The sequence below is a fragment of the Panthera tigris genome, chromosome F3 (genome assembly GCF_018350195.1).
Source record: "Panthera tigris isolate Pti1 chromosome F3, P.tigris_Pti1_mat1.1, whole genome shotgun sequence".
NCBI classification, from domain to species: domain Eukaryota; kingdom Metazoa; phylum Chordata; class Mammalia; order Carnivora; family Felidae; genus Panthera; species Panthera tigris.
Window position 1 is genome coordinate 3,842,913 of NC_056678.1, and position 27,509 is coordinate 3,870,421.

Consider the following 27,509-nt stretch of genomic DNA (forward strand, 5'->3'; position numbering starts at 1 on the left):
AAAATACAGCCCAGAAGCACCAAGTAAATTGCCTAGAATCAAATAGCTATTTGGCGGCAGAAACCTCCTAATTCTTAGTCCATGTTTTGTTTCTTACCTTATTCATCCTCTCTCTTACTGAGACCTTAATTGGTTGTTTAGGCGGGTATGTTGTCAGACTTCCGCTGTGGCTGATAGGACACCATTTGGCGGCAGTGGGCCATCTTGCCTCCTGTGTTTACTAGTCTTTTGGAAAAACTGCCTTGTTACCAGTTAGGGAAACATTCACAGCCACGTATCTGTATCTGGAAAGATGGATTTAGAGCGAGTGTTGACTGAGGAGAGAATCTAGACAAATACCAAAATTGGAGAGCGTGGCGAGCTGAGACTCGACTGCGACTTCTTTTTACTAGTCAATATTTTCTTTTTTCCAAAACCTCTTAACTGACAGGGGGCAGACGAGAGCAGAATAAGACTATCTTTTACGTCACCTTTCCATAAATGTGGAGTTCCGGCAGAAAACAGACGGCTGAAGAGCGAAGACAGGACAGCAGCCTTTTCCCCGAATAGTCCCGAAAAGGACCATCGAGAAATGGACGTGAGATTGGAGGACACGGCCTCACAGAGTTTGGAGAAACTGGACACGAGCAAAGAAAGTAGCGGTACCTCAACCAGGTCGGACCAGACCACCTTGGAGTACCAGGATGCGCCATCCCCAGGAGACTTGGAAGATCTTTTTGTGGCCTCAAAGCCAGTGAGCCCTCCTACAGAATTAATTGCTAATTTGACTGAACAGACAGAGAAGGACAGTGATCCAGACGTTCTTGAATCAGAAATAACTCCTCCAGACCTGGAGAAACAAACGGGTAAGAGCTCATTTCCCGATATTCACAAGATTTGTAATAGAATTCGTCCATTGTAAGAAAAGCATCGGGATTGAACAGTCACATGATCATAGCGGACTAGCTTGTAGGCACAACGCACACAGGTGACGTCAGGCCCTCTTACGGCTCTGAGAAGTAACAATACGAACTCTGCAGACTAGATTGGTACGGTTTTTAACTTGTCCAGCACCCTCAACTTTCTAGAAAGCTGCTCAGAAACCAGGTCGTTCGCTCGTGCTCTTCACTGTCCCCACTGCCAAAATAATCTCTGGGCGATCAAAACAAATCTCCAAGGGCCCATGAATTTATAGCTTTATGTTTATCCATCGGAAAGATTTTGAGCCCCTAACGCATGTGCAGCAGGTGGGCTCTTTCTGTGTGGGCTCATTGCTGAGAGTCAGATAGTGAGGCAGACATGGCCCTGCCCATCGGTAACTTAGAGCCTAGTGGACTATAGATAAACGAACAAGCACTTAGACTGTTGTTTGATACATGCTATCGTAGGTGGCATGGAAGGGGCCGGGGGAGAGAGGAGAGAGACTTGGCTTAAGATTGCATCAGAAATTTAGCCCATTTTTGTATGTTTCGACCCCCTGCGCATTTAAAGGTAACTCCTGACTTTAAAACTGTTAATCTAAATACTTCTATAGAAATCTGTGTCCTAGTGGTTTCTTTGGGGCTCTGATGTCTGTTTCACAAACACAGGCATTGGCAATTGCTCTAAGGGCCTAGGGCTGTCCCCGTGAATAGCATCTGTCACTTTGGATGTGCTCGGTTCCACTAAAATATCTGAATGATAAAACATGAAGATGTTCATGGCAGTATCTTCATCGATGATTCCTGAAAAGATCAGGCAGTCTCAAATAGAAACTTCTGTTCTCATGGGGGATCATGAGGCACAAACTGTAGAGTAAAACTGACTACATTGGAATCTCGGCTCCTTACTAGGCCTGGGATAAGATGTGACCTCATGCCTTTGTTTCCTTCTCTGTGAAGTGGGGGGACAGTTCGACCACTTTGACTGCTGAGGACTAAGTGCGTCGATCTGTGTACAACACTGGCACATTAAGCCAGAAGTGAGAGGTGTGGATTAAGGGGGCTCTTGGACTGGGCTCAGAGAACTCGAAGGATCTGTGGCATTCTGATGCCGGGGAGTAAACCTAACGGTATAAAAAAGCGGAGCCACCAAACGTGTTCGAAAGTAATCGTCCAGGAAGGACTGTGAGGGATCGCTAAACATTTGGCATAAATCATTGTAAGTGTTCTCCACCGTGTGATTTCCAGGCCCTTTGGAAGAGGCGGAGACACAGGACCTCTTAGTCGCAGAGGCGGAACTTTCCGAGTTCAGTCACTTGAGCCCCGTTCAAGGAGTCGAAGCTTCCCTCGGTGTACCAGCGGCCCACGAAGGGTAAGTTAGTGGAGAAAAGTTCCCGTGTTAACAAAGTGTAATAAAACGGTGAACCGGTCGTTTAATATTCGTGCGTAGATGAGCTTTTATTTTAGATCTTGGACATTCCCATTTCAGTAACGGTTTCTGTTAGGAAGGACATTCTTTGGGTCCAGTGTGTGCTACTGGGTAGTTACCGTGAATCTTAGAATGAGACTCCACGTTACCTGAATTTATGAAGTCATGATGAATTGAGGCAGATCTCCTCTTACATGCTTTGGTGATCCCATTTTTGTTGAGGACCAGAGTTGGATTTCCAGCCGTGCGTTCCTCCACACCCTCCCATTTCTGGTGGCTTCAGGCCGATGAGGTGCGTCTGCTGTAGCACAGGATGGAGTGTAGGGGAGGCAGTGCTGTTTTTGCCGTCCGGTGAATCCGAGACTCCGCCGGCCAAGTTTCTGGTTTTGAATGACTGCCTGAACCACCGTGACCCCCCACCAGTTTTGTTCAGCGTTTGCACATTTGGGCAGCGTTCCTAGATGGTGTCGGGGAGGGTGGGGCGGTGTCCTAGATGGTGTTGGGCAGTGGTGCTCAGTGTGCTCCAACAGACTGACGCCGGTTCCCAGTCGGTTCACGGTCTGTGACGAGACAGACAGGCAGCTTGTATGAGAATATCGGTCAGTGCACCACGTCCCTTCTTGGACGTCACCGAACTGACCAGTGAAGTGATTGATTGACCTGGCAGAAGCTCTTCATCGGGTCGCAAGGCGGACACCTCGCACATCAGGACCCTGAGCAACACTGTTACAGAGGAAACAGAAAAGTGGCAGCTTTGATCTCGAAGTCGTAAGGGTGAATTAGCGTGCACACGGTGTGATCATGTCATGCTGTCCATGGTTCATCGCCCTGTCGGGCCTGTTAGAGTTCACAGAGCACCCACGAAAATCAGTATCATGAAGGTCGCGTCTCCTACGTGACCTCAGTCGCGTGCTGCCCTTCCGAGAAGAGAAATCCTGATTAGCTGGAATCTTTGCCAGGCTTTCATAGAAAAATGGGAGGACATAAGATGAAAGGATTATCTAGATTGTCTTATCTCATTCTCATGTTTCTTGAGTTTTAATGAAAATATTTATTGCAGTGGGTTAGATGGTTAATCGCAACAGTTACAAAGCAAAGCGCAGTCACGTGACAAGAAACTTTTGTGGTCACCGTGGGTAATAATCTGGGCGGATAGTCCCCATCGTGACAAGCTGTGTCCTTTTTAAATATAAATTTATCAGCCGTTGGTTCTTGGTTAGCTTAACGTTGTGAGATGAGTTTTAAAAATACACCTATGAAATAAATATATATAATATTCCAAATGCATGCTTTTTCTTGCATTTATTTTTTAATTTTATTTGTCGCCTCTTACAAAGGCAGCATGCTTTAGTTGGGTTTGGGGGAAAGGCCAGCTCAGCATAGGAAGGGATCACTGTCCCCATATTTCCAGAACTTAACTTTCATCAAGTGATACAGGTCCCATCGGTCTCCCACTGTTTTATCCTCCTCTTTTTAGATGACACTAAAATACCGAACCTGACTTTACTGAGTATATAGGAGATACTCCATAATACCTGGTAGACTTATTTAAGGATGTGCCCACAGTAATTTAAAAACTGGCATAAGTGTAAATTTATATTGGTCGGCATGCCACTGTTGCCAGCAGAGTAAAATATTAGAAAACAGGAATACCGAATCCAGCACTGCTTGTTTCTGAATTCGCCTACAAATTTTACAGTGTTCTTCAAAATGAACTTGGGTGGTATTCAGTTCTCTGAACCTCAGTTTTCATTACCAAAATGACATGTGGCAGAGGGAGCAGGATTATTAACACAGGTAAGAACAGGTGGGGGTCTTTGTACACGCTCACGGACGTACTTCTGTTTCTAAAGGAAAATCGTCGCCCTGAAATCCCGGGTACCGGTTCTAGACGAAGGGGTAGTGTCTGTCGCGGCCTGTTCCTCTTCACTCAGAGCAGGTAACAGTACACGTGTATATTTTCTTGCCTTCAGAATTCTTTTGTTTTAGTGTTTTAGGAGTGTTCTGTTCCTAGAACAAAGGAATCTGTTATCTAGATTTTCTTATCACAGTTCTTCCTTTTTGGTCAGATTCCGTAGCTAAGGGAAGTGAGTCTCTCTGAAGGCATTCTGTGGTCTGACAGTAGAAGTCTTAGAATGGTTTCTGTGGACATATTTTCCTTCAGAACATCAAAGAGAGGAAAATAAGTTCTCAATCCCCAGCCAGACTGCATATCTGCTTTTTGATCTCCTGGGACTGAGGTGTCTACACAGGGCAACTTCTGGTTTTGTGTTTGTAATAACTTAAGGCCACAATTGGCTTTTTACTATTAGAAAATAATCACAAACAACTGCATTTACTCTAGGGAAGTTAACGAATATATAGACTTCATTTGATTTTTTTTTTTAATCCAATGACTTTTTTTTTTTTTAAGTGCCTCTTCTTAGACCCTGGTTGTATAGAGATGAGAGAGGAACATTTTCCTCAGCTTCCAGCTGGGTTTGGGGAAAGCAGGCATCTTGAATGGCGATGCCCAGAACTTAGCATTTTGCATGATCACCTAACAGTACAATGTTATGATGTTGCTGCTGACTCTGGAGCCCATGCTGTTAACTATAATACCGCCTGCCCGTCTCATTATGAATAGGGATTAGGACAGACTTGAATAAACTTGTTTTTTTCCCCTCATTAAGAATGTAATATGTCTTCTTTTAAGTTTATTTTTGAGAGAGTGGGGGAGGGGCGGAGAGAGAGGGAATCCCAAGCAGGCTCCACACTGTCAGTGCAGAACCTGATATGGGACTCGATCCCACCATCCACGAGATCATGACCTGAGCTGAAACCAAGAGTCTGTCCCTTAACCAACTGAGCCCCCCCCAGGTGCCCCTAGGATGTAATATACTTTTATTGTAAAATAATGAGGAGAGCACAGCCAAGTAGAAATCCCCATAACCTGGTTATCTACTTTAAGGACCCATTATTGGCAGTTTAAAGTATCTTTCCTGGATTTGTGTGTGTGTGCATATTTTCCTGCGTATGTGGGAAGAAAAGGTAAATGTGGAGGCTTTGCTTGGATTCATAACCTAGTTCCGCACTTAATATGTAAAGGCTATGGGCTGTACCTCCCATTGCTTTGTCTATAAAATATCTATACCTTTAAGTGTTAATAAAAACTCAATTAAAGAATGAAGGCTCAATAAATGTTGTCTATAATTATAAATCATCACCAGTTTATTACCAAAACAACTTTCTTTTTCAGTTAGCACTAAACTTCTGACTTTTTCCTATGTCATTAATATAGATTAACCCTGTCCTTTTTAACAGTCGTGGTCGTGTTCCCTCGTATGGATGTTCTGTGGTGGGCTTAACTCGTGCTTATTGATGAACATTCGGGCTGATCGCCATTTCTGTTTTGCCATTTCATTTCTGCCTTGAATTTTTTTGTGTGTCCATATCTTGGCACATTTTGTGTCAGTATTTCTCTTCAGTAGTTCCAAACCATGAGCTTCCCAGGCAGGTCAAGGATTATGCACAGATTTCTAGGATTTTCTCCAGGGAAGGTTATTCGCGCTTTCACACACCTACCGTTGGAAGGTAAAGTGCATGCTTCCCCCATTCCTCTGCCGGATGGACAGGCAACAGCTGCCTTCATTTCGTTTTATAAGCTGTCTTTGCGTCTTTGGGGTACTGCTGGCCCCATTATCTATTAAAAGTGTGAAAATATTTTTTGTTTTTTTTTTTTAAACCTTTTTATTGATTTTTGTTAAATTCTAAAGGCTTTTAAGTTAGACACCCCCCCGCCCACCTGACGCAAAGTGTTTGGGATTTTGTGTCATTCACAAACCCAAATGGCATATAAATAATTATGAGTGCTAGTAAGTCTTTGGCAAAGATAAAGAGGATTTTTGTTTTGTTTTGTTTAGATGAGCTGTCGCCCTCCCTCAACTCCCCTCTAGCTTTTCTAAGTGGTAGAGTGTATTTGTGGTCATTTGGATGCTTTCTGCCAAAAGAGATCTAGTCTTTTTCCAGCGAGATAAAGCCCTGATTGCATGTCCCTCGCGTCATTCTGTAACCGCTCGGCGGGGATAGCTGGTTGCCACTAGTCACCTGACGAAGTTTCCAGGCTAATTGAATGGAGAACAAACATCTGAGCCCCTCAGAGCAGTCGTGTTCATACTGAAGTTCATACTGAAGTTCATACTGAGTAAGAGCAAGAATTCTATCCAAGTTGAAAAGAACCCGGGCAGGGGCACCTGGGTGGTTCACTCGGTTGAGCGTCCGACTTCAGCTCAGGTCGTGATCTCACAGTTCCTGGGTTCCAGCCCCACGTCAGGCTGTGTGCTGACAGCTCGGAGCCTGGAACCTGCTTCGGATTCTGTGTCTCCCTCTCTCTCTGCTCCTCCCCACTCCCGCTGTCAAAGCAAGTATGTGTTGTTTAAACCGAATGGATACCGAAGAGATGGGATTCACATGTAAACCCTCACTGGCTTTTCCCGTCAGATGTCAGAAGCCATGTGGCTATATGTCTGGTTTTCAAGGAAACAGTCTCCAGTGCAACACGGCCCTAACCTTTCTGTGGCTTCTCACATAGTGTGGTGTGTATCTTTCTGGTTTTCTTTCCATCTAAAACCTGGAGGATTAACTCTCGTTTGTCTTTCAGCTGCGTCTGACGTCCATGGTGACACTGGGGACCTGGGGCTTGTTGCCTCCGAAAGTCCCATTACCTCTGGTCATAAGTCTGACCAAGAAATAGCACTGACCTTAAAAGAAGATCATGAAGTAGCAGCCGATGTGCTGAAAGCAAGTGTTGACTTTCCAGAAGAAAAGCCTCCTGTCTCTGACGGTCCTCCGGATACTCAAGAAATTCATGTAAAAACATTAATTTTTTACTTGTTAGTTGTGGTTTAGTTAGGTTTCAAACCGTAGTTTAAACCTAATGTATACGTTTACCTGACTGCTATCTAAAAGCCTCTTTATAATAACGTGCGTGAAAAAAAAAAGTGTGACTGTTTTGTGGAATATAAAAGAATAAATCCTTTAAGTGAGAAATTGTTTTTCATGAAAACCAAAAGGCTATGTGAAGTCACAATTTTAACAATTTAAATTAAAAAAAGATTTTTTTAAATGTTTATTTTTGAGAGAGAGAGTACGAGCGTGGGAGGGGCACAGAGAGGGAGACACAGAATCCGAAGCAGGCTCCAGGCTCCGAGCTGTCAGCACACAGCCTGACGTGGGGCTCGAACTCATGAGCCATTGACATCATGTCCTGAGCCAAAGTCGGACGCTCAACCGACTGAGCCACCCAGGCACCCCTAACAGTTTAATTTTTGCTTAGTATCTGGTTCAAATGAAAGGTCTTTTAGCCATGAGAAAACAGACCCTGGCTACTCCAGAGACATATGGCATCAAAACTACTCAGAGCCTATATTTGAAAATAATTGAATACAGTTAAATAGAACTTTTTCCCCCATGCATACTTGTAGGAGAATGATAACCAATTGGCTGGGGTTTAACCTCTATACCCTTGAGAAAGGATTTCTTTTTTTTTTTTTTTTTTTTTTTTTTTTTTGGTATTTAATACGACTTGCTTTCTAAAAATTCCGTCACGTTTCTTTTACAATCAATGGGCAACCTTTGTACGATAAATGAATTTAAGATGAAGCAAGAACACCTCTAATTTATAGAAATGTGACTGGGTCGTATTTGGGAAGTTTCTTAACTCACAATAGTGTGGTGCTTATCCGTATTCGTATTCGTGCGTATTCTCACTGTAACATAGGTGGCCATAGTTCCCATTCTGTCAGCTGGGAAGCTAATAAAACTGTGGGTGTGGTGTGAGTGGGAGCCCGCGTCTCTGGGTACTTGCAGTCTCTCCTCGCTGAATGTTTGGGGAGTGGGAAAATGTCATTGTCTAGGTGGGTGGGAATGTTCTACCTTCTTGGTCAGGAGATCTCTCTGTTACTTTCTACCTCCTCCTTTTTCTCCCCTTCCCTTACCAAAAGGTAAATGCAAGGACCATTCCTTCTTCCACCAAACCCTTGCAAGAGAGGTACTGAACTTGAAAGCCTTAGGAATTTCATGGTTTATGCAGCCCCAGCAAAGGCAAGAGGATTGAGTCTAGCCCAAGGGAGCTTATGTAGGTGAACTCTTCTTCAACCTTATGGGGATCGTGCTGTTTAGAAAAAGTGTGGCTAGTTAGGTAATGTGGGGATTCCCATTAAAATGCGATTTGGGGGTTGTTTCTTTCTCTCTAGTTAATTTTTCTTTTTCCTTGGGTGAGAACAGAATAAGTCCTTTAAATTCTTCTCACAGCTGTTGTTAGCATCGTGATAATTTTCAAGGTTTTATAAAGACTGTCTTTTTTTAGCTAGGGAAATGTGGGATTTCTATTTTAATTCCATTCAGAATCTCAAAATCTTTTTTTGTCTAGTTATTTTGACTGAGTAATAATGTCTGATGGCTTAAATGGACGTTTTATAAAATAAACCCATAAGCATAGGCCAGATTAAATGTAGTTTATGTTTTAACAGCTCATAAACCAAGGGTGAGATGATTATTTAAAACCTTTGTGCTTTAGCTTCAAATAAATGCGTGAAAATCCTTTAACCCTTCTCTTCTCTTTAATTCATTTTAGGTGATTGAACATGAAAAGCTTGGAGTTCAAGATTCGGGACACGAGGCTAACGATCTTTCATTTAATGAGTTGTATCCCTCAGGGGCCCTTAAGCTCCAGTATAACTTTGATACCATTGAGCGGCAGTTCTGTGACTTGCCTGATAATAAAGACTCCGCTGAGTGTGACGTTGCCGAAGTAGATGGGGAACTTTTTGGGGCGCAGAGCAACTTTACCTTGATACTGGAAGGTGAAGAAGGAGAGTTTGAGACAGGTGATTCTGCCGCATCTAACGTGTTAGCTACAGCGGCGAACACGGCAGCGGAGGAAAAACCCGCGTGCGGCGGGGAGAATGGTGGTCGCGGACACGCCGCAGATTTCGTGTCTGTCACCGCGAGTGACCGGGAGTCCCAGAAGCTGGAGACGTTACCATATGTGCCTGAACCCATTAAAGTAGCCATTGCAGAAAATTTATTAGATGTGATTAAAGACACAAGAAGTAAAGAAATTACTTCAGATACAGTGGAACCACCGTCCATTCACGACAACTTACCTTTAATAAGCCAGAAGGTAATGTGTCCCGGCAAGGTAGTCAGATCTACGCCGAAGACTGTGCAGGAAACCAGTACACTGACCGTAAGCGTGAGCCAGACGCAGGACATGATTTCCTCTAGAACGCGCACGAGAGGACAGCGCGTCCAAAACCTGAGTGTCAGACCAGCTCAGCAGGAGGAGTCCGCGGATGTCGCCACCCCTGGCACCCCGGGGCTTTCGGGCGGGAGGAGAGCGAGGAGAGCGAAGGACCTCTCTGGGGCTTCCGAAAGTGCCTGTTCTGACGTCAGAGGAGCGTCTCCGAACCAGCAAGTACCCCAAAATTCTGTTACTCCTCGGAGAGGACGGAAAAGAAAAGATCACCAAGACACTTCAGAAAGTGATCATCCTATGGCACGGGAGCCACCGGCCACTCCGGGTGGCTCACTCGGGAGGTTAAAATCCTCTCCGCTGCTGGAGCCGGCAGCTGAGGAAGTTAAGCTTTCATCTGTCACCAAAAAGACCCCTAGAAGAGTTAAAAAAGCAGTGGAGAATGACGACAGTGTTGAAATGGTAGATCTAGGCGTAAAAGTTAGTAAAGTAGCACGTTCTGGCGGAAGCACCAGAAAACTGAGAAGTGCTAAACTAGGGGCTTCTGAAACCACGGGATATAAGCAAGATGGAGAAAGTAAGCTTTCACCTGTTACAAAAAAGACTCCTAGAGGCATTAAAAAAGCAGTAGAAAATGCCGACAGTGTTGAAATGGCCGATAAAGATGTAAAAGTCAGTAAAGGAGCACGTTCTGGCGGAAGCACCAGAAAACTGAGAAGTGCTAACGTCGGCTCTTCCAGAAGTGTAGGATACAAACCAGATCCCATGTGCATTGAAGAGGCACTGCCTGTTGAGCACAACAGCAGGGCCAAAAAGAGAGAAGTCAGCACGCCGGATGTTCTGGAAGACTGTCAACGTGACACATCCCAGCTGGCTCTTGAAACCGAATCGGATCTGCCTAGGAAACGGGGTAGGCCGAGAAAAAAACCACCTGAAGATGTGGGATCTAAGGCCGCTAAGGAAGTGAGGAGTCCCAAGAAGACGCAGACTCCCAGCCGCCAAAGGAGGTCCGCCAGGAGCACCCCAGCCAGAGGTGGCAAGGCTGATGCCGGGAAGCCAGCTTTAGAAAAGTCCGTTTCCGTGCCAGCGGAGGAACTCGCCACAGTGACCAGCGCAAAGAGGAAGCTTACAAAAAGGACCGAAAATCAAAGCCAGACACGTGCATTACGCTTAATATCGGAAAAATGCACGGGCGAAGACCCAAAGGAACCAGGTGACCCAGAAGCCAAAGTGCCCGCCGCGGTGGCCGTGACCCAGTCCGCGCGCGGCAGGAGGACTAGGGCCAGCAAGGCCGTCTCACTGCTGGACGCTTCGGAACCAGAAACGGAGTTTGTCTTTTCTCCTCCTGTGTCAAAGGCTCCAAGGAAAGAGAAAGGTACTTTTACTTGTGTTCAAAGCACAATTTTCATCTCACACAACGTCTTCTATTTTCAGCACGGTTCAATTCAAGACTGTAATTGGTTATTTCTCCTGAAAATGATTAGTAGTTATAGAGAAGTCCTCCCTGTTCCAAAGAAGAAAACAGTCTTGATCTTTTAATAGTAAAATTTAAAGATTTTCTATTTCAAGGTTTATCTTAGATTCAAGAACTTTCTGGTCCAGTAGGACTCTTTAAATCCTATAATGCACTTGTCATGGGTTTTATCTTCTGGAATAGTATCCTCTTGTCATTCTGCCGTCAGTGACTTAATTTCTCCCCCCATAGAATCAGCATTTTTCATCTAAGTGCAGCCGTGTTTGGCTCGTGACCCAGCTGATATCTGTAACTTCAGATTGTTTGGAGGGAGGGGAAGGAAGGAGTGGTAACATTTTGTCATTTAGGACGCAGATTACCTAAATGCGTGCTCCCGGTAGCCACCCCCCCAGTTGGCTCGGCTGCCTGTCCAGCCTGCCTCATTGCGCCGATGAGGCACTGTTGGGTTGGTACAGGGCACACCTTCCCAAAGGGGTGATGAGAACCTCTTACTATTTAGGTCTAAAGCATAGGTCTACATAGAATAACAAAGAGATTACCATGTCTCCGTGCTGTTAAGATTTGGAGGGGGATTTTTCAGTAAAGCGGGCAATCAAGAAAAAGGATCTAAAAGGTGCTGTGGCCCGACAGACCGGGTGCGGGAGTTCTTTGCAAATGTGATAGAAGCGGTTGTTTACCTAAGGTTTAAGATGTTAATTTCAGCAAAGCAGCTCAGGGACTTGTGAGTGAAGTAGGTGACTGTGTTGTTGTATTTATTTAAACCTTTTCATACAAACTCAGTGAGGAACGACCCATATTGTTAGACGCTTCCTGACTCGAGGAAGGCCACGGGGAGATAAGCCATTTAAAAATCTGCAAACTGAAATTTTCTATATTCAGCATTCACTGCACAAGCACTTCTTTAATTTCCATATTTATGCAGTAATCCATTATATTAACATAGCTTGAGCCCAGGAAAGGGCGCTTGTCCTCATTTTTTAAAAATAATTTGAGGGGTGCCTGGGTGGCTGTCTCTGTTAAGCGATCGACTCTTGACTTTGGCTCAGGTCACGATCTCCTGGTTCGTGAGATCGAGCCCCGCATTTGGCTCTCTGCTGACAGCATGGAGCCTGCTTGGGATTCATTCTCTCTCTCTCTCTCTCTCTCTCTCTCTCTCTCCCCCCCCCCCCCCCCCCCTCTCTCTCAAAATAAAGAAACTTAAAAAAAACATAAAAATAATTTGTGGTTGGGGCGCCTGGGTGGCTCATTCTGTTAAGCATCTGACTGGCTTGGGTCATGATCTCACGGTTTCTGAGTTGAAGCCTCACATTGGGCCCTCCACTGTCAGCATGGAGCCCGCTTCGGATCCTCATCTCCCTCTCTCTGCCCTTCCTCCTCTTTCTCTCTCTCTCTCTCAAAAATAAATAGACATTAAAAAAAATAATAGTTTGTGGTTGTAAGAGGTCTCCTCTGCCCCCTCCCAGTGTTTTAAAGTCAGATCTTTGATTTTGCGGTCCTGTGTAATTCAGTTCTTCCTGGTGTTAGGAAAGGTGGGCCACACCCATACTCTGCCCAGAACAGAACCGAAAGCTCATTGCAGCTCACGTTACTAAGCTGCTCTGTTAGAGCTCAAATTACTGAAAGGCAGCAGTGTGGGGAGCAGAAGGTCATTAACACAAGTCTTTTCTGCTTTCCTCGTGACTTAGAACAGTGCAGCCAACACCGAAGTTGTGTGTTGTTCTGGTACAGACGGCAGACATCTCAGGAATTCTGAGTTTTGTCACCTTTGCAGAGTCATCCTCCCTCCATGTGCCCATTAACTGTAACTTTTTCTGTAATAAATTCATGCCTGCCATAGAAAATCAGAAAAGTCATCTATCTAGAGGACCAATAACCAGTGTTCGCAGTCTCTTCCCGTTGTAGGTATAGTTTGTTTTTAAATGCTTATTTATATTTGAGAGAGAGAGGGCAAGTGGGGGAAGGACTGACAGAATCCGAAGCAGGTTCCAGGTTCTGAGCTGTCAGCACAGAGCCCGATGCGGGGCTTGAACTCACGATCCATGAGATCATGACCTAAGCCGAAGTCGGACCCTTAACCGATGGAGTCCCCCAGGTGCCCCTGTAGTTTGTTTTTTTAAAACCCAACAGCCTGATGTGTGTACAGCTGTGTATTCTGCTTCCCCCCTCGCTTGCTGAGTATCTTCAGATGCTTGTGTGTTTTGTCACTCACACACTGAGGGCTCCTGGGTGGCGTCGCATCCCGCTGACGGGCCACAGGCTGCTCACGATTTCTCCTGGTAGGTATTTGAATGGTTTTCAGATTTTCTAGTAGTAAAAAGAGACCCCTTCTGGTGAGAAGTGATGAGAAATTGGGGGGGGGGGGGGTGCAAGATGTCATTTCTGCCACTTTACTAGCTGGGCGGGTGGGGGGGAGGGGGCCGCATAGCCCTCCTGAACCTGCTTTTCCTCCTTGTGCAGTGAAGATGCCAGCGCCCCGCTCTGTCGCTCCTTCACTGGGGTGGCCACCCCCCACGGACGCTCTGTCCATCCTTCTGCCCTCTGACTGCGCCTCTGTCCCCAATGCTGACTTAAGTTGTATTTTGAAAGCTCTTCGGGGAGGGGTTGGAAGTGCAGGGAGCAGATGCAGAAAGTCCTCTAATCGAAACCCATCAAAGAAACCACCGCTCCGAATGTAGTCAGAAGTGTTTCGCTGGTCGGAAGAACGCGAAGCTTGGCGTTTCAGTGGACTTTGTGTAATTTCTGTTGCTAGCAACAGTTACTGAAGAGGGGCACGCCGTCTGCCTGAGGCCGGAGTGGGTGTATGTTCGCCGGCTGATCTGACTCTCCGCAGCCCGGGGAAGGGTGCTGTTGTCTGCGGTGGGAGACGGAAGTTCAGGGACACAGAGCTTCCCCCCACCCCCCCAGGATAAGTGTCCGTGGAGCCAACTCCTGCTGGCTGCTCAGAGTTGTTAAAGCTGCTTACCAGTACGTTCCTGGCTCTGAAGCCAGGACTTTGGAACTCCTCAAGCCTTAAGTAGCGCTGGAGAGAGATGGGTGAGGAATTCACATGCCGACAGGTAGAACAAAGTCTTGTCTGGCTGATACAAGTGCGTGGAAGGCGTGGTGGAGGCCGGATTCTTTGGCACGTGGTAGTGTAGGTTTCTAGTTCCTGATCGCCTTCTGCAGTGCAGGGGGAACCGGAGGTGAAGAGCGTGAGCTGGTCTTTTTATAGACACTGAGGCAGAGAGAGTTTTATCTGATTTGCCTTTGGCCCCACAAGTAGAGGATCCAGAAGCTGGAATCTAACCTGTGGCAGACTGGTTTGGCTGCACCTGCCACGTCCATCGTGACTTTGCTAATTGCCTTTGATACGGAGACCCGATGGTGAATGTAAATCTGAGAGAAACGTCTATGATGTTTTTAGTTATATGTTCTGGGCCAGTTCTTAATTAAACCATTTTTATTTATCTATGGAATATCTTCCAATCAATCAGCCTGTTTTTTCCTGTACTAGTTACCTTCACTGCTTCCATTTTCCCTTTATGACATGAACTTTTCTGTTGTTCCTTTGGCCAGAACCACTAGTTCAGAATGATCTGGAAAGAAAAAAGTTTTGAGTCTCTTTGAAGATAAAATTACTTTTATAAATAAAAACGTCATCTTTGGAATAGTAGGGATTATGAAGCAAACTAGCTCAGGTTATATAGAAGATTGATGTTTTCCTTCCCCAGAATGTATGAGGAGCAGTGACGGTTAACACTCCTAGAAAAATAGTTCTGGGTTTGATTCTTTAATTTTTATGTCGTAGCACTATTTAGTTTGGGGCATTAAATGTTCTGCACGCCGGATTTACCCAAATGGTGTTGAGATTTTCCGCTGCGTTTGTCTCTCCTCAAGTGGCCACCGTGTCCCCGTTAGTGTTTCCAGGCTTGGAAATGTTCATGTCTTTCCAGCGTGCATCCTCTGTTGCAAGCTTTTAGAAAAAATAGATCTGGAGATACATATACATAGACCTGGATTACAATGTGTGTTTGTTCTTTCCTACCTTTCTTCAGCTAAAAAAATAGAGGCTCCAGCACAATTGCAAGAACTAGTTTCAGATTTATCTTCTCAGTTTGTCTTCTCACCGCCTACTTTACGGACCAGGCAGAAAAACACATCCAATACATCCAGACTTGGAGATGAACTGGTAAGAAGTGTGTTTTATTCCTTTGTATGCTTGTTTAAACATGCTCTTGGGGTGCCTGGGGGGCTCAGTGGGTGGAGCATCCGACTCTTGATTTCGGCTCAGGGCATGATCCCAGGGTCGTGGGATCGGGCCCTGCATCGGGCTCCGTGCTGAGCATGGAGCCTGCTTAAGATTCATTCTTTCTGTCTCTCTGTCTCTGTCTCTTCCTGTCTCTCCCTCTGCCCCTCTCCCCAACTCACTCTCTCTTCAAAAAAAAAAAAAAAAAAAAAAAGTGCTCTTTACTTTTTTAAGCAACGTTTCCTAAATAAACCTCTTTTAGAAGAGCAGACATTTGGGGCACCTGGGTGGCTCCGTCGGTTAAGCGACTCTTCACTTTGGCTCAGGTCATGATCTCACAGTTCGTGAGTTCAAACCCCGCATCCAGCTCTGTACCGACAGCACAGAGCCTACTTGGGATTCTGTCTCCCACTCTCTCTCTGCCCCTCCCTTGCTCTCTCAAAAAATAAATAAAAATAAACTTTAAAAATATTTACAAGAGCAGACATTTATACTGAAAGCCCTAAATTGCCTTCTCTGCACTTTGGGGCGCCCTCCCTCTGACACGTCTGTGACGTGTCGCTGATGGTGTATTACTGGCAGCTGAGGTTTAGATTACCTATTGGGGAAGAGGTTTTTAACTTTTAGCATCTCATCAGAATTCTCTGGATGTGTTTATCTAAAATAGAGGTCCCTGAATGAACTCCCGGGGTGTCACCCGTAGACCACACTTGGAGGGACAGTGTTTCAGAGTTGTGCAATCACCTGACTGCGCATAACCCTAAAATGAAAACAGCTCATGGATTGAACTAGTTAGCAACATTAATTCAAAAGCGTTTCTTGAATTATCTGCTATGACCAGTCACTATGCGAGGGCAGAGACGCCCATGGAAATCACTTGGGCAAACGCCTTGTCTTTCAGGAGCTCAGTTTAAAGAGGCTAAACCACACATAATTATTTCACAGCCTGGTAAGAATCATTTATACCCAAGTAGCCCTCTAGATAGAAGGTGAAGGAAGCAGGCCTTCCTGGAAGGGAAGACTGTGGACTGCAGAGACCCAGAATGTGGCCGTGCAGGGGGCGGGGGCTCCTTACATACTGCTGCCCAGCCACGTGCATATTGAAGGAAGGATGAAATGAATTCTGGGGAGGAAAAGTAGTCCCTGGTGGCCTGTTCCTTCATGAGGTGAGGAGAGCTTGGATTTGGACAGAGGGCAGCGGACAAGGAAACGTGTGCCTTGGAGACACATTGAACGTATGGATGGGGATGAAGAGTGCCCCTGAATGACCAGAGTTCCTACTGAAACGGCGGGGGGGGGGGGGGGGGGGAGGGGAGGGGAGGGGCGGGGCGCCTGGGTGGCTCACGTTGGCTAAGTGGCCAACTTCAGCCCAGGTCATGATCTCACAATCTGTGGGTTGGAGCCCCGCGTCAGGCTCTGTGCTGTCGGTGCAGAGTCCGGAGCCTGCTTCGGATCCTGTGTTTCCCTCTGTGCCCCTTCCTTGCTTTCTCTCAAAAATAAACACACATTAAAAAAAAAGTCCATCTGGGACTTGTTGCGTCTGAATTCATTAGCACCGTTTGGCGGTATTCCTTGACTCAGGATAGAATTCAGTTTACGTTGCAGATATGTAATTACTGAAGATTTCTCTCTCCAAACTTGTAACCCATAGAAAGATGACACTCAATCAACAGAAACTGTGAGAAAGCAAAAAGTGAAAACCACCAGGACTGCAAAGACCAGACAAGCAAGCAGGTCTGACCTTTTTTGTGCGGTAATTTTTATCCATTTTGTTTTGTGAATTAGATTTGATAAAGAGTCTTGTCTTAGAGAAATCAAGCTCTTCAGAAAAGGGTAATTCTTAGGAGAATCTGTGCGTACCGGCTCCTGGTGATCGCTGGATTTCACGGCGGGAGGACGAGGCGGGTCTCCACAGGGCGGTGAGAGCCCATTCAGCCTTCAAAGCTGGGCTGTGGGGGCGGGGCGGGGCCCACTGGGTCCTTCTGTTCTGGCAGCGGGGGTGGGGGCTCGGCGGCGGGATGTGTCATCCTCTCCTTAGTAAAGGTAGGTAACAGTAAAAATAATTACAAAGTTGGCAGTAAAACTTCATTCGTGGGGAAAGTTCCTCCAGGTTTATTTGTGCTTAGGCATGGTTGAATTTCATAAAAGCATAAAGTAATCCATTTCATCTTACTTTAAAAAACGACTTAATGTGTCTTTCGACCGTAGATAATAACACCATTTATATACATCAGTTGGCTTTGTGACCTATGTGGGGCACTTGCATATTATGGAAGTATGCACGGAATTGCGAACTGTGCGGTTTGAGGGTTGCCGTTTCTCTCCCGTTCACGGGCCTGCCGGGCTCTCAGCCCATCCAGGTCACGTGGGCCTTTATTCTGCCTCCAGTTACCTTCATGACGTAAAGCTCCTTCGCTTCTCTTATAAAATCAGAGCACCAGGAAAGGGTACCCGCTCCTTGAGGCTCTTTTCCGAATACAGTGGGAAAGTGGATTCTGTTTTATATCACAGTGTGTTTATTCTTACTTGAATTGTTTTTGGTTTTCAGAAACAAAGAAGACGACCCCTGGTCCCCTCCTCCAGTGAAGATCAGGCTGATTTCTCCTTTGGGAAGCCCGGTTGACGATGTAAAGAACAAGCCTAGAAAAGCTACTGCGGTACCGACGAGAGGTCTGGGAAGGAGCAAGAAGAAACTGTCTTCCTTTCCAAAGCAAGTTTTACGGAGAAAAATGCTGTAATTTTTTTTTCAAGTTTTTAATGTACACCAATTTGTAGAGTCATCAGAATTGTGTGGATTATTAAAAATCATCTAATTTGGAAGAAAATGATTTGTATAAATTACTGTAAATTTTTGTAGACAGAAGCTCTTCAATAAGCAAAGTAACTCCATAAGGAGTGTGATTCTTTTAGTCCAGGCAGTTTTTCTATTTTATATTAAGACTTCATACATTTATACAGTATGTAAATATGGCTTATTATTGGAATGTTAAATAAAGTGTATACTTCACAGTAGTTTGTGTCTGTTAGATTTTTGAGAGGGGATTTCTGTTTTAATCATGACTTTCTAATGCTAGTAGGCACTGGCCCCATTTCTTTCTCTGCAGTTAATGGTGTTAGGCCAGTCTTAAAACGAGGATGACTGAATAACTGTTGATTCTTTTTCAAAGTTGCTATTTTATAATTTATGCACTTTGCTTCTATGATTGAGATTTCTAATCAAAAAATGTATTTTTTTTTTTTTTTTTTTTTTTGCTTGTTATTACTATGTTGAAATCAAATTATGGGCATGTAATTTTGCCGCATTTTGTAGTCTAACACATTTTGTATATTCTACCTCAAATGAGTGATTTTCCAAGTAATGCATTGGTTAAATATAACGTTGGCATTCCTTGTTCAGCAAGCGTAAAGGCTATTTGTCCTTACGGTCTCTTCATTATTCAGAGACTAATCATCCAGGTTAGATTGACCGGTTCACTGCTCACTAGCAACTTCTTGGAAAGGTTTGAGAAGGGGGAATGTGAAACAAGTCCGTTTCGTGACTGTTCGGCACACCTTGTATGTGTGCCTGCTGTCGACGGAATGACGAGTCTGAACAAATTTTTATAATACTCTTGCTGTGAAGGAGCTTGCTATCAAATTACAGAAATCCCTTAACATTCAGGTTTTAAAACTGACACATTTTCATAGGACCTCAGGCACAGACTATCGAGGATGGGCCAAGAGTGTGAGTAGAAGTGGGGAAGGGAAAAGAACAGGACTCTGTCCTCCGCAGTATGACTGTGTGCAATGAAGCGGAGATACTTGATGTGGGCTGTAAAACTCATCAATAAGTAAGTGTTGCAAAATAATTTATAACAGGTCATTGATAGTGTGTAACGAATGGACCATGAATAATTGATTGTCTAGAAACAAACTGCTTTTGTTGGCTAAGCTTTTAATGTTTTAGTGTGAAGCATAAGCAGCGCACTTTCTACCTTATTTTTCTACCAAATAAATAACATGAGTGACGGGAAAATGGTGAAGATGCCTATGCCACGTATGGACAGTGTGACAGTCGCGGTGCGCGTGCGGCCTTTCAGTCAGGTCAGTGATGAATGTTACATCGCCTTGTTGAAATTTTGACTATGACTCATTTTATTAACTTTTTAACGATAGTGATCAAATGTGTAAGCTGCTTGTCATTTATGGAATATTTAAATGAACTTGTTAAATGAGTAATTTAAAGATCTGAACATAATTTAGTAAACACGTTAATTTCATTCCTTTGCACAAGTAGCTCAATAAAAAAATTGATGAGAGAAACGTACGTACTGTCAAGTTAATAATTTTTTAAACCAGTGCGGTTTGGTCAATGTAGACGTGTTGTTTTTAGTAAATGTACTTCTCCCCTCCTCAGTAATAGCAGATCATAAGCAAATAAGTTGCCGGTTCGGGATGAATTCTGTAGATTTTAAGTGCATTTACGCATACACGTATTTATGTAACTTACTACCGCTGGTCATTCAACTGTGTTGCTACAACACTAAGATACAGATTATACTTGTTCGGGGACCCTGCATGCTGATTATCAGTGCAGTAGTTAGGTTTTAAGAGAATTCTGAACAGTTGGCGCATTCAGCACACTTTTGGCTGCTCTGGATCAAACACCACTAAAGCGTGCAGTCCTGTGTGAGTAAATGGTAGTAGTTTGTATCGCCATGGTAAGGCAAGCAATGTGTGCCCCCAGAGACAGATTGGGTCTAGTGAAAACTCCTGGGGATAGAAGCATTCAGGATGACCCAAAGAACAAGATTTGGACAAGGGTATGCTAGAGGGAGCAAACACGCAAAGGGCGTACCGGACGGTAATAACTGGTCCGCAGCGGCAGACGACGAACGTGACGGAGACCTTACAGGAGGTCTTGTTTTCCTGCTTGGACCTTGTACAACCCGATGCTTTTCCTCTCTTGTCCCATCAGTGTTCAGTATTGTCCTGCATGTTTTCAGTTTGTGTCCATTGTTTCCCGTCTCTTAGCATTCATCTGTGTCACAGAAAATATTTTAGCAGCCAGGCAGATATGTAATTAGACGGCTTTAGGGAGAGAGAGAGCAGTGACCGAGGCAGTGTGATACTGGCATGATGACAGACCTGCAGGTTAATGTGTAGAAACAAATCTTCCCAGGCCTTCACGGCCAACTGATTTTCAACAAGGCTGCCAAGCGGTCCTGGAAAAACTTGGTAGCTACATGCAAAAAATGAACTTGGGGGTGCCTGGGTGGCTCAGTCGGTTGAGCATCCGACTTCAGCTTAGGTCATGATCTTGCGGTTTGTGAGTTCAAGCCCCGCGTCAGGCTCTGTGCTGACAGCTCCGAGCCTGAAGCCTGCTTAGGATTCTGTCTCCCTATCTCTCTGCTCCTTCCTGTTCACGCTCTGTCTCTCTCAAAAATAAACATTAAGAAAAAAAAAAAAAAAAACTTGGACCCTTACCTCACACCAGGTATGAAAATTAACACAAAATGGACCAAAGACCCAAATATAAGAGCTAGAAGTACAAAAAACACACATAGTAAATATTCGTGACTTTGGATTCTCCGATTCCTTTAAAAGGAACCGTTTCTGAGATCAGTGGCATATTTTTCATGACTCCAGGTGGGTTCATCCCAGCTGTCTTACTTCCCAGCACCCCCTGCACCCCCACCACCTCTGTATACTAGAAGGCCTATAATTTAACCATTATCAAAACAGACCTCCTTCCGATCGCCTTTCATCACAACCCTCTTCTGAGTGTGCCATTAGGGCCCACTTCTGTAAGAGAGGAAATCAAGCCACCTTTGAGAAGAGAGGAGTTGCTATCCCCCTAGGCAGCGTGTCTAACGCTGGGCTCTGGGTCTGGAGGTGGGAACAAGCAGCTTCCGTTTTGGAAGCCCCAGCACGTGAGGAATGTGGGACAGAAGTCTGAGATCCTCAGCTGATCCCCCCCCCCCCCCCCGGCATGGGACCACCACCTCGGGCCAGGGCAAGGACAGCCAGCACCCTTGTATTCTCAGCATGACATAACAAAGTGGAGCCTCCCTGCATGCGTGGGCACTGGGTGCAAGAAGGCATCCCACCTCTCACCAAGACCCTCCCCGCACTTAGCCTCCGCAACAGGCAGATGGGGGCAGGACGTGAAATGCTGATATCCTGCTCCTGCCGGGAAGAAAGCCCTGCGACTGGAATCTGGGGGGAGAGGGAGCCTTGTGGCCGGGGCTCCAGCAGTCTGGAGCGGAGTCTCCACCTGGCTCGGCGGGCAGGGGGAAGAAGGCATGGTCTCGCTTCACACACCAGACTCCACCTTAACAATTTTGATACAATTCCTTTGAATAGATGTTTTGTCACTGGCTGCTTGCCCTTAGGACCATTACCAGAGTCTTGAAATGGTTGTTTTTCCATTTTCATTTTTTCTTTAATGATTTTCACCAGTCTCACTGGGGCGTGAAACAGGGAAGAAGCTCTCTGTTGCTATCGTTATCGCCATTAGTATAGTTGGGTGTTAGGCTACTCTCAGAAAATTAACATGACTAGAGATAAGACTCAAATTCTGAGTGAAAGAGTCACTATTTGTCATAACGGCTGCTAAGAATAACACTAAAAACAACCCCTTTCTCAAAATTAGGATTGTGAACTGGCACTTATTTAAATACACAAGTTCAAATGGCACTTATAACAAAACACTTCACCAATGTTAAAACACACACACAGAGAACAAAATGAATCGATGGTAAGTTCCTGCCTTAATTTTTTACAAGGTGTGTATAAAGACTTGCAAAACAGCTTGGAAGACAAAGAAATACTACAATGATTGACCGAATTTGTAATTTGACTGTAGAGAGAGAAGAATTCTGGGAGCAAATGTGTGATTTCCATGCATTCCAGAACCACCACAACCATACAAGACCCTAAGAATCCAGAACATAGGAAGACGTTTACTTTTGACCTGGCCTATTGGTCTCACGATGGATTTCAAAAGGATAAAGATGGTGTGTTTATTTCAACTGATCCTAGCAGTAAATTTGCAAGCCAGGTAAATTGCTTTAAAACACAACTTCAAAGGAAGTTTGTTTGTTTTTAAATAAAATGTTAATAGGACAGTACAATTTTGTAATACAAGCATAGTACGATATATACTTCCATTTGAGAGTTGATTTTAAATTAAGTCCTTTTTCATGCTAAACATGGGGTCCAAAAGTGCAGCTATTGTCTAAATAATTTTTAGGCACTCAAATCAATGGATTTCCCGACATATTGGCATATTTTGAAAAAGAAGCATCAGTTATATTTTGCCTGAGATAAAATAAGCAAAATATGTGATGCACTCAGCATTTAAGAACACTTGTTTTATCAAGTATTTATCATGTGCTTTGCATTATTCCATAATAAAGTTGCCCACAACTTGGTATGGGTAGACTTATGGTGCATTAAAAAATGTTACATGTTCTGTGATAGGAATATGGGTTATGATGGGGTACAATGGAGAGGTGGTCATTTCAATCTGGACAAAGCTCATTAAGTTTCTTGGATCTGGGTGTGTATAGTTTCATTCAAATTTGGAACACTTTCAACTATCATTTTTTCAAATCTTTTTTGCCCCCCTGCCGCCCACCTTATTCCTTCTGTGATTCCGATCGCCCTTGCCCCACAGGTCACTGAGACTCTGTTTATTTCCCCCAAAACTTTTCTCTCCATTCTTTTTTTTTTTTTTTTTTTTTAACGTTTATTTATTTTTGAGACAGAGAGAGACAGAGCATGAACGGGGGAGGGTCACAGAGAGAGGGAGACACAGAATCTGAAACAGGCTCCAGGCTCTGAGCTGTCGGCACAGAGCCTGACGCGGGGCTCGAGCTCACGGACCGCGAGATCGTGACCTGAGCCGAAGTCGGACGCTTAACCGACCAAGCCACCCAGGCGCCCCTCCATTCTTGTCTGCCTAGTTGTCTTTCAAAGACAGCTGAAAGCTTGCAGATTTATTAAACCGCTCCTAAAAACAGCCTCTATCAAGTAGCTCTGACTTCACAAACTCACTGAAAGGGCCTCATGGCCCCTCAAATGCCCTTTGAGAACCACCATCCTAGATAAATCAGTAAAAATCAATTAAAAAATCAAACGGAATTACAACTAATCAGTCAGTTGTGGGGAAATGGGATCATGAAGCTTTCAAAACAGGGCAGGAAAAGTGGGGAAAAGTTAAAAGGAGATGGGATAAGTAGAATACAAATAGCAAGACGGTAGACTTAATGCCAGCCATATTAGTTATTACACCAAATGTAAATAAACATGCCAACTAAAAGACGATCAGATTTGATAGGAAAAACGAGATCCAACTACATCTGTCTGTCGAAACCCAACTTAAAAATAGATACTACCATGTAAACACTATGAAAAGAACACTACAGAGAAAACTACTCTATCACATAAAGTAGATTTCGAACAAGAAACATTCTATAATGATAATTCATTAAGAAGACATTCCATTATGGGGTGCCTGGGTGGCTCAGTTGGTTAAGCGTCCCACTATTGATTTTAGGCTCAGGTCATCATCTCACAGTCCATGAATTTGAACCCCACATCGGGTTCTGTGCTGACAGCATGGAGCCTACTTGGGATTCTCTGTCTCTCTCTCCGCCCTTCCCTGCTCACATGCTCTCCCTCAAAAACAAACATTAAAAAAAAGTTTTTAAAATAATTCATAGATCAAGGAATAAACCACAAATTAGTAAATACTTCGAATAAAAATTTAAGGGGTGCCTGGGTGGCTCAGTCGGTTGAGTGTCCGACTTTGGCTCAGGTCTGGTCTTACCATTTGTGAGTTCAAGCCCCTCAATGGGGCTCTGTGCTGACAGCTCAGAACCCGGAGCTCACTTTGGATTCTGTGTCCCCCTCTCTCTGCCCCTCCCCACTCGCACTCTGTGTCTCTCTTTCTCAAAAATAAATAAACATTTTAAAAACTGAATAAAAATTTAAAAATTTATCAAAGTTAGTGGAACACAGCTACCACAGGGCTTAGAAAAATTTTATAGCATTAAGTTATTAGAGAAGCACAATCTTGAGTCTTCCACCTAAGAATTTACAAAAAGAAGAGCAAATTAAACACAAAGCAAGCAGAGGAAGAAATAAGGATAAAAACAGTAATTAATGCAAAACATTAAAATAATAGGAAAAGTCTGTGAACTTTGTCAAAGCTAATTCTTTCAAAAGATGAATAAGGGGCGCCTGGGTGGCTCAGTCGGTTAAGTGTCCGACTTCGGCTCGGGTCATGATCTCACGGTTCGTGAGTTCAAGCCCCGCGTCAGGCTCTGTGCTGATGGCTCAAAGCCTGGAGCCTGTTTCAGATTCTGTGTCTTCCTCTCTCTCTGACCCTCCCCCATTCATGCTCTGTCTCTCTGTCTCAAAAATAAATAAACGTTAAAAAAAATTTTTTTTAAAAAGATGAATAAAATGGAACCTCTACCCCAATTGGTTAAGAAAAAAACATAACAGTACCAAGATGAGAAATGAAAGAGAGTCATCACAACAAATTTTACAGACATTTAAAAAAATGGGACTACTGTGAAAAACTTATTGCTAATACATTCAACAAGTTAGATGAAATGATACAAGCCACCAAAGGTCACACAAAAACAGATAATTCAAATAACCCTCAAGAAACTGAATTTATGGTTAAAACCTTCTAACAAAGAAAATTCTAGGCCAAGATGCCTTTCCTGTGAATTCTACCAAAGGAAGAAATAATGAGAAATCTTTAAAAAAAAATCTTAGAGCTGACAGAAGATGGAACATTCATTTTTTTGAAGACAATATTACACCAAAAACAGCCAAAGATTACAAAAACACTGCAATGTCTATCATGAAGACAGACACAAAAATTCACAAAATTTCAGTGAATAGAATCCAACAAAAGATTTAAAAAACTATATATATATATATTATATATATATATAATATATATATATAAAACTATATATATATATATATTATATATATATATATATATATATATATATATATATATATATGGTGCAAAAGTACAAAGGGTGTATCTATATATAAAATCAATCAAGTGGGACTTTTCCTGGTAATTTAAGACTGGCTTAACATTTGAATAGCAAGGTAATTCATCATAAGAACACAATACGGGGGGGGGGGGATATATGGTCAGATGCAGAAAAAGCATTTGACAAAATTCAACACCCAATCAGAATTAAAACTCTCAGTAAACTTAAAATAGGAGAGAACTTCCTGGAAATCAAACTTCCCTGAAGAGAGGGTAAAGATGGCGGAGGATTAGGGTGACCCTAAACTTGCTTCCTCCCCCGATCAGCTAGATAAATATCAAATCGTTCTAAACACCCAAGAAATCGATCAGAAGTCTTAGAGAACAAGGTTGCACATCTACAAACAGAAAAAAAGTACAAACAAAAAAAGTGCAAACAAAAAAGGTACAAACAAAAAGTACAAAAGTCTACAAACAAAAAAAAAACGTAGGAACTGTGGAGAGTTGATTTGTGGGAGAAAAGAGCCGGTGGGTGCTGCAGGGGTAAGGATCCCTGATGACAGAGAGCTGAGTTAAGAGTGAAGAAAAAAAAAAAAAAAAAAGAATGAATGAAAACAGGCACAGGGAATTCCATAAGAAAACTCCCCCAAAACCATTGGTGGGGAAAAAGGAGAGGGTTTCTATACCACCAGTTTTCTATAAACAGTGGAACACAGAGTCTGAAGTTTCAGAGGTCAGTGCTTGGCAGTACTCCAGAGAGGTAGCAGGGCAGAGACAGGGGAGTGGGCAGCATCATCTGATGATCCCCTGGGTCACCCAGGGAGAAGCAGTTCCACTGCTTGGTGTGCATTTGGTAGAGGCCATAGGGCCTCTCCATAGGCAAGACCAGGTGGGCACAATCAAGCTGCCCCATTCACCAGTATACAAAGACTCCAGCTAAGGGCAGCAAACCTGGCACCTTACCATAAACTCTGAGCCACTGCCACTGTGCGGTCACGCGACTATTTCCTGGGACAAGGTGGTACGCACCATGGTATGGCAAGACCCACCCCTAGAGGATTAGCATGGGCCCAAGTAGAGGTGGCGGGGGGGGGGGGGTGTCTCTGAAGTGTGGGGTTTTGAAATATAGCCATGCCTGAGATAAAACTCTGGAGGGAGGCACCATCTGGTAGGTGGACAGCTAGGACACAGAGAAGGGGAAGGCAGGGAGCTGATGGAAGTGGGAGACACAGGTGGGGTGATGGATCGTGCATGTCTACAAGGGTGTGAACTTCCCAGTCTGGAGACTAGATACCAGAGTGAAGCCACTTTCACTCCTAGCTCACTCACACAGATCCACCCCAGTGAGCTAAACAGCGCCACCAAATGGAGAATGGAGCCATTTCACCTAGCCCTACCCCCTGCGCCCTCCAAACACATCTCCACTAGGGCAAGTTGACCTGAGAATCAGAACAGCAGCCCCCCAACCAACCACACAGAAGACCAGCACAAACCCCTTCCACACCCTAAGTCTACTGACTGTAGACTACTGCAAAGCTTCAACTCTAGAGGAAACAGGATCTAGCTTCCTTTGGGATTTTTTTTGTTTTTGCTTCTGGTTTTGTTTTTTCTTGGATACAGAAAGCAAATTTTTCCAAAAAAAATTTTTTTATCTTTGTTTTATTTTTTCTATCAAGTTTCTCTTACCATGCAGCCCAAAACACACCTACGACCTATCTTCCTTTATTATTTTTAAAAATTTTTTAAATTTAAATTTTATTTTATTATTTTTTTTTCTTTTTTCCCTCCAAAATGAAAGCCAGCAATTTAATTAATACAGATATAAGTAAGATGTCTGAACTAGAATTTAGAACAACAATTATAAGGATTCTAGCTGGGCTTGAGAAAAAGCGTAGAAGACATTACAGAATCCTTTAGAGATAAAAGACCTAAAATCTTGTCAGGCTGAAATTAAAAATGCTATAACCAAGATGCAAACCCGAATGGATACCATAACAGCGAGGATGGATGAAGCAGAGGAACAAATTAGTGATACAGAAGATAAAATTATGGAAAATAATGAAGCTAAAAAGAAGCGGGAAACAAAGGTAATGGATCACAATGGGAACTCAGTGACTTATTAAAACAGAATAACATTTGAATCATAGGAGTCCAAGAAGATGAAGAGAGAGAAAAAGGGGCAGAAGGTTTATGTGAGTAAATCATAGCTGAAAACTTCCCTAACCTGAGGAAGGACAAC

The 27,509-nt window shown here is 43.9% G+C and overlaps 2 protein-coding genes across 6 annotated transcripts in view; both read left to right on the top strand.

Annotated features, from left to right (window-relative positions):
- AHCTF1 (AT-hook containing transcription factor 1) overlaps positions 1-18,273 on the top strand; it is a 78,163-nt gene extending 59,890 nt beyond the window's left edge. For all 5 annotated transcript variants that reach the window (XM_042976626.1, XM_042976629.1, XM_042976628.1 and 2 more), the window contains 8 exons: positions 431-845; positions 2,148-2,271; positions 4,182-4,267; positions 6,968-7,176; positions 8,942-10,937; positions 15,071-15,204; positions 16,913-16,995; positions 17,810-18,273. In XM_042976626.1, coding sequence (XP_042832560.1) covers positions 431-845; positions 2,148-2,271; positions 4,182-4,267; positions 6,968-7,176; positions 8,942-10,937; positions 15,071-15,204; positions 16,913-16,995; positions 17,810-17,999 — 3,237 coding nt within the window. In that variant the 3' untranslated portion in view covers positions 18,000-18,273. The remainder of the gene's footprint in view (positions 1-430; positions 846-2,147; positions 2,272-4,181; positions 4,268-6,967; positions 7,177-8,941; positions 10,938-15,070; positions 15,205-16,912; positions 16,996-17,809) is intronic.
- Positions 18,274-18,359: 86 nt separating this feature from the next.
- Positions 18,360-27,509, top strand: part of LOC102948505 (kinesin-like protein KIF28P) — a 78,770-nt gene continuing 69,620 nt past the window's right edge. Inside the window, exons 1-2 of the mRNA XM_042976630.1 lie at positions 18,360-19,344; positions 22,109-22,303. Coding sequence (XP_042832564.1) covers positions 19,261-19,344; positions 22,109-22,303 — 279 coding nt within the window. The 5' untranslated portion in view covers positions 18,360-19,260. The remainder of the gene's footprint in view (positions 19,345-22,108; positions 22,304-27,509) is intronic.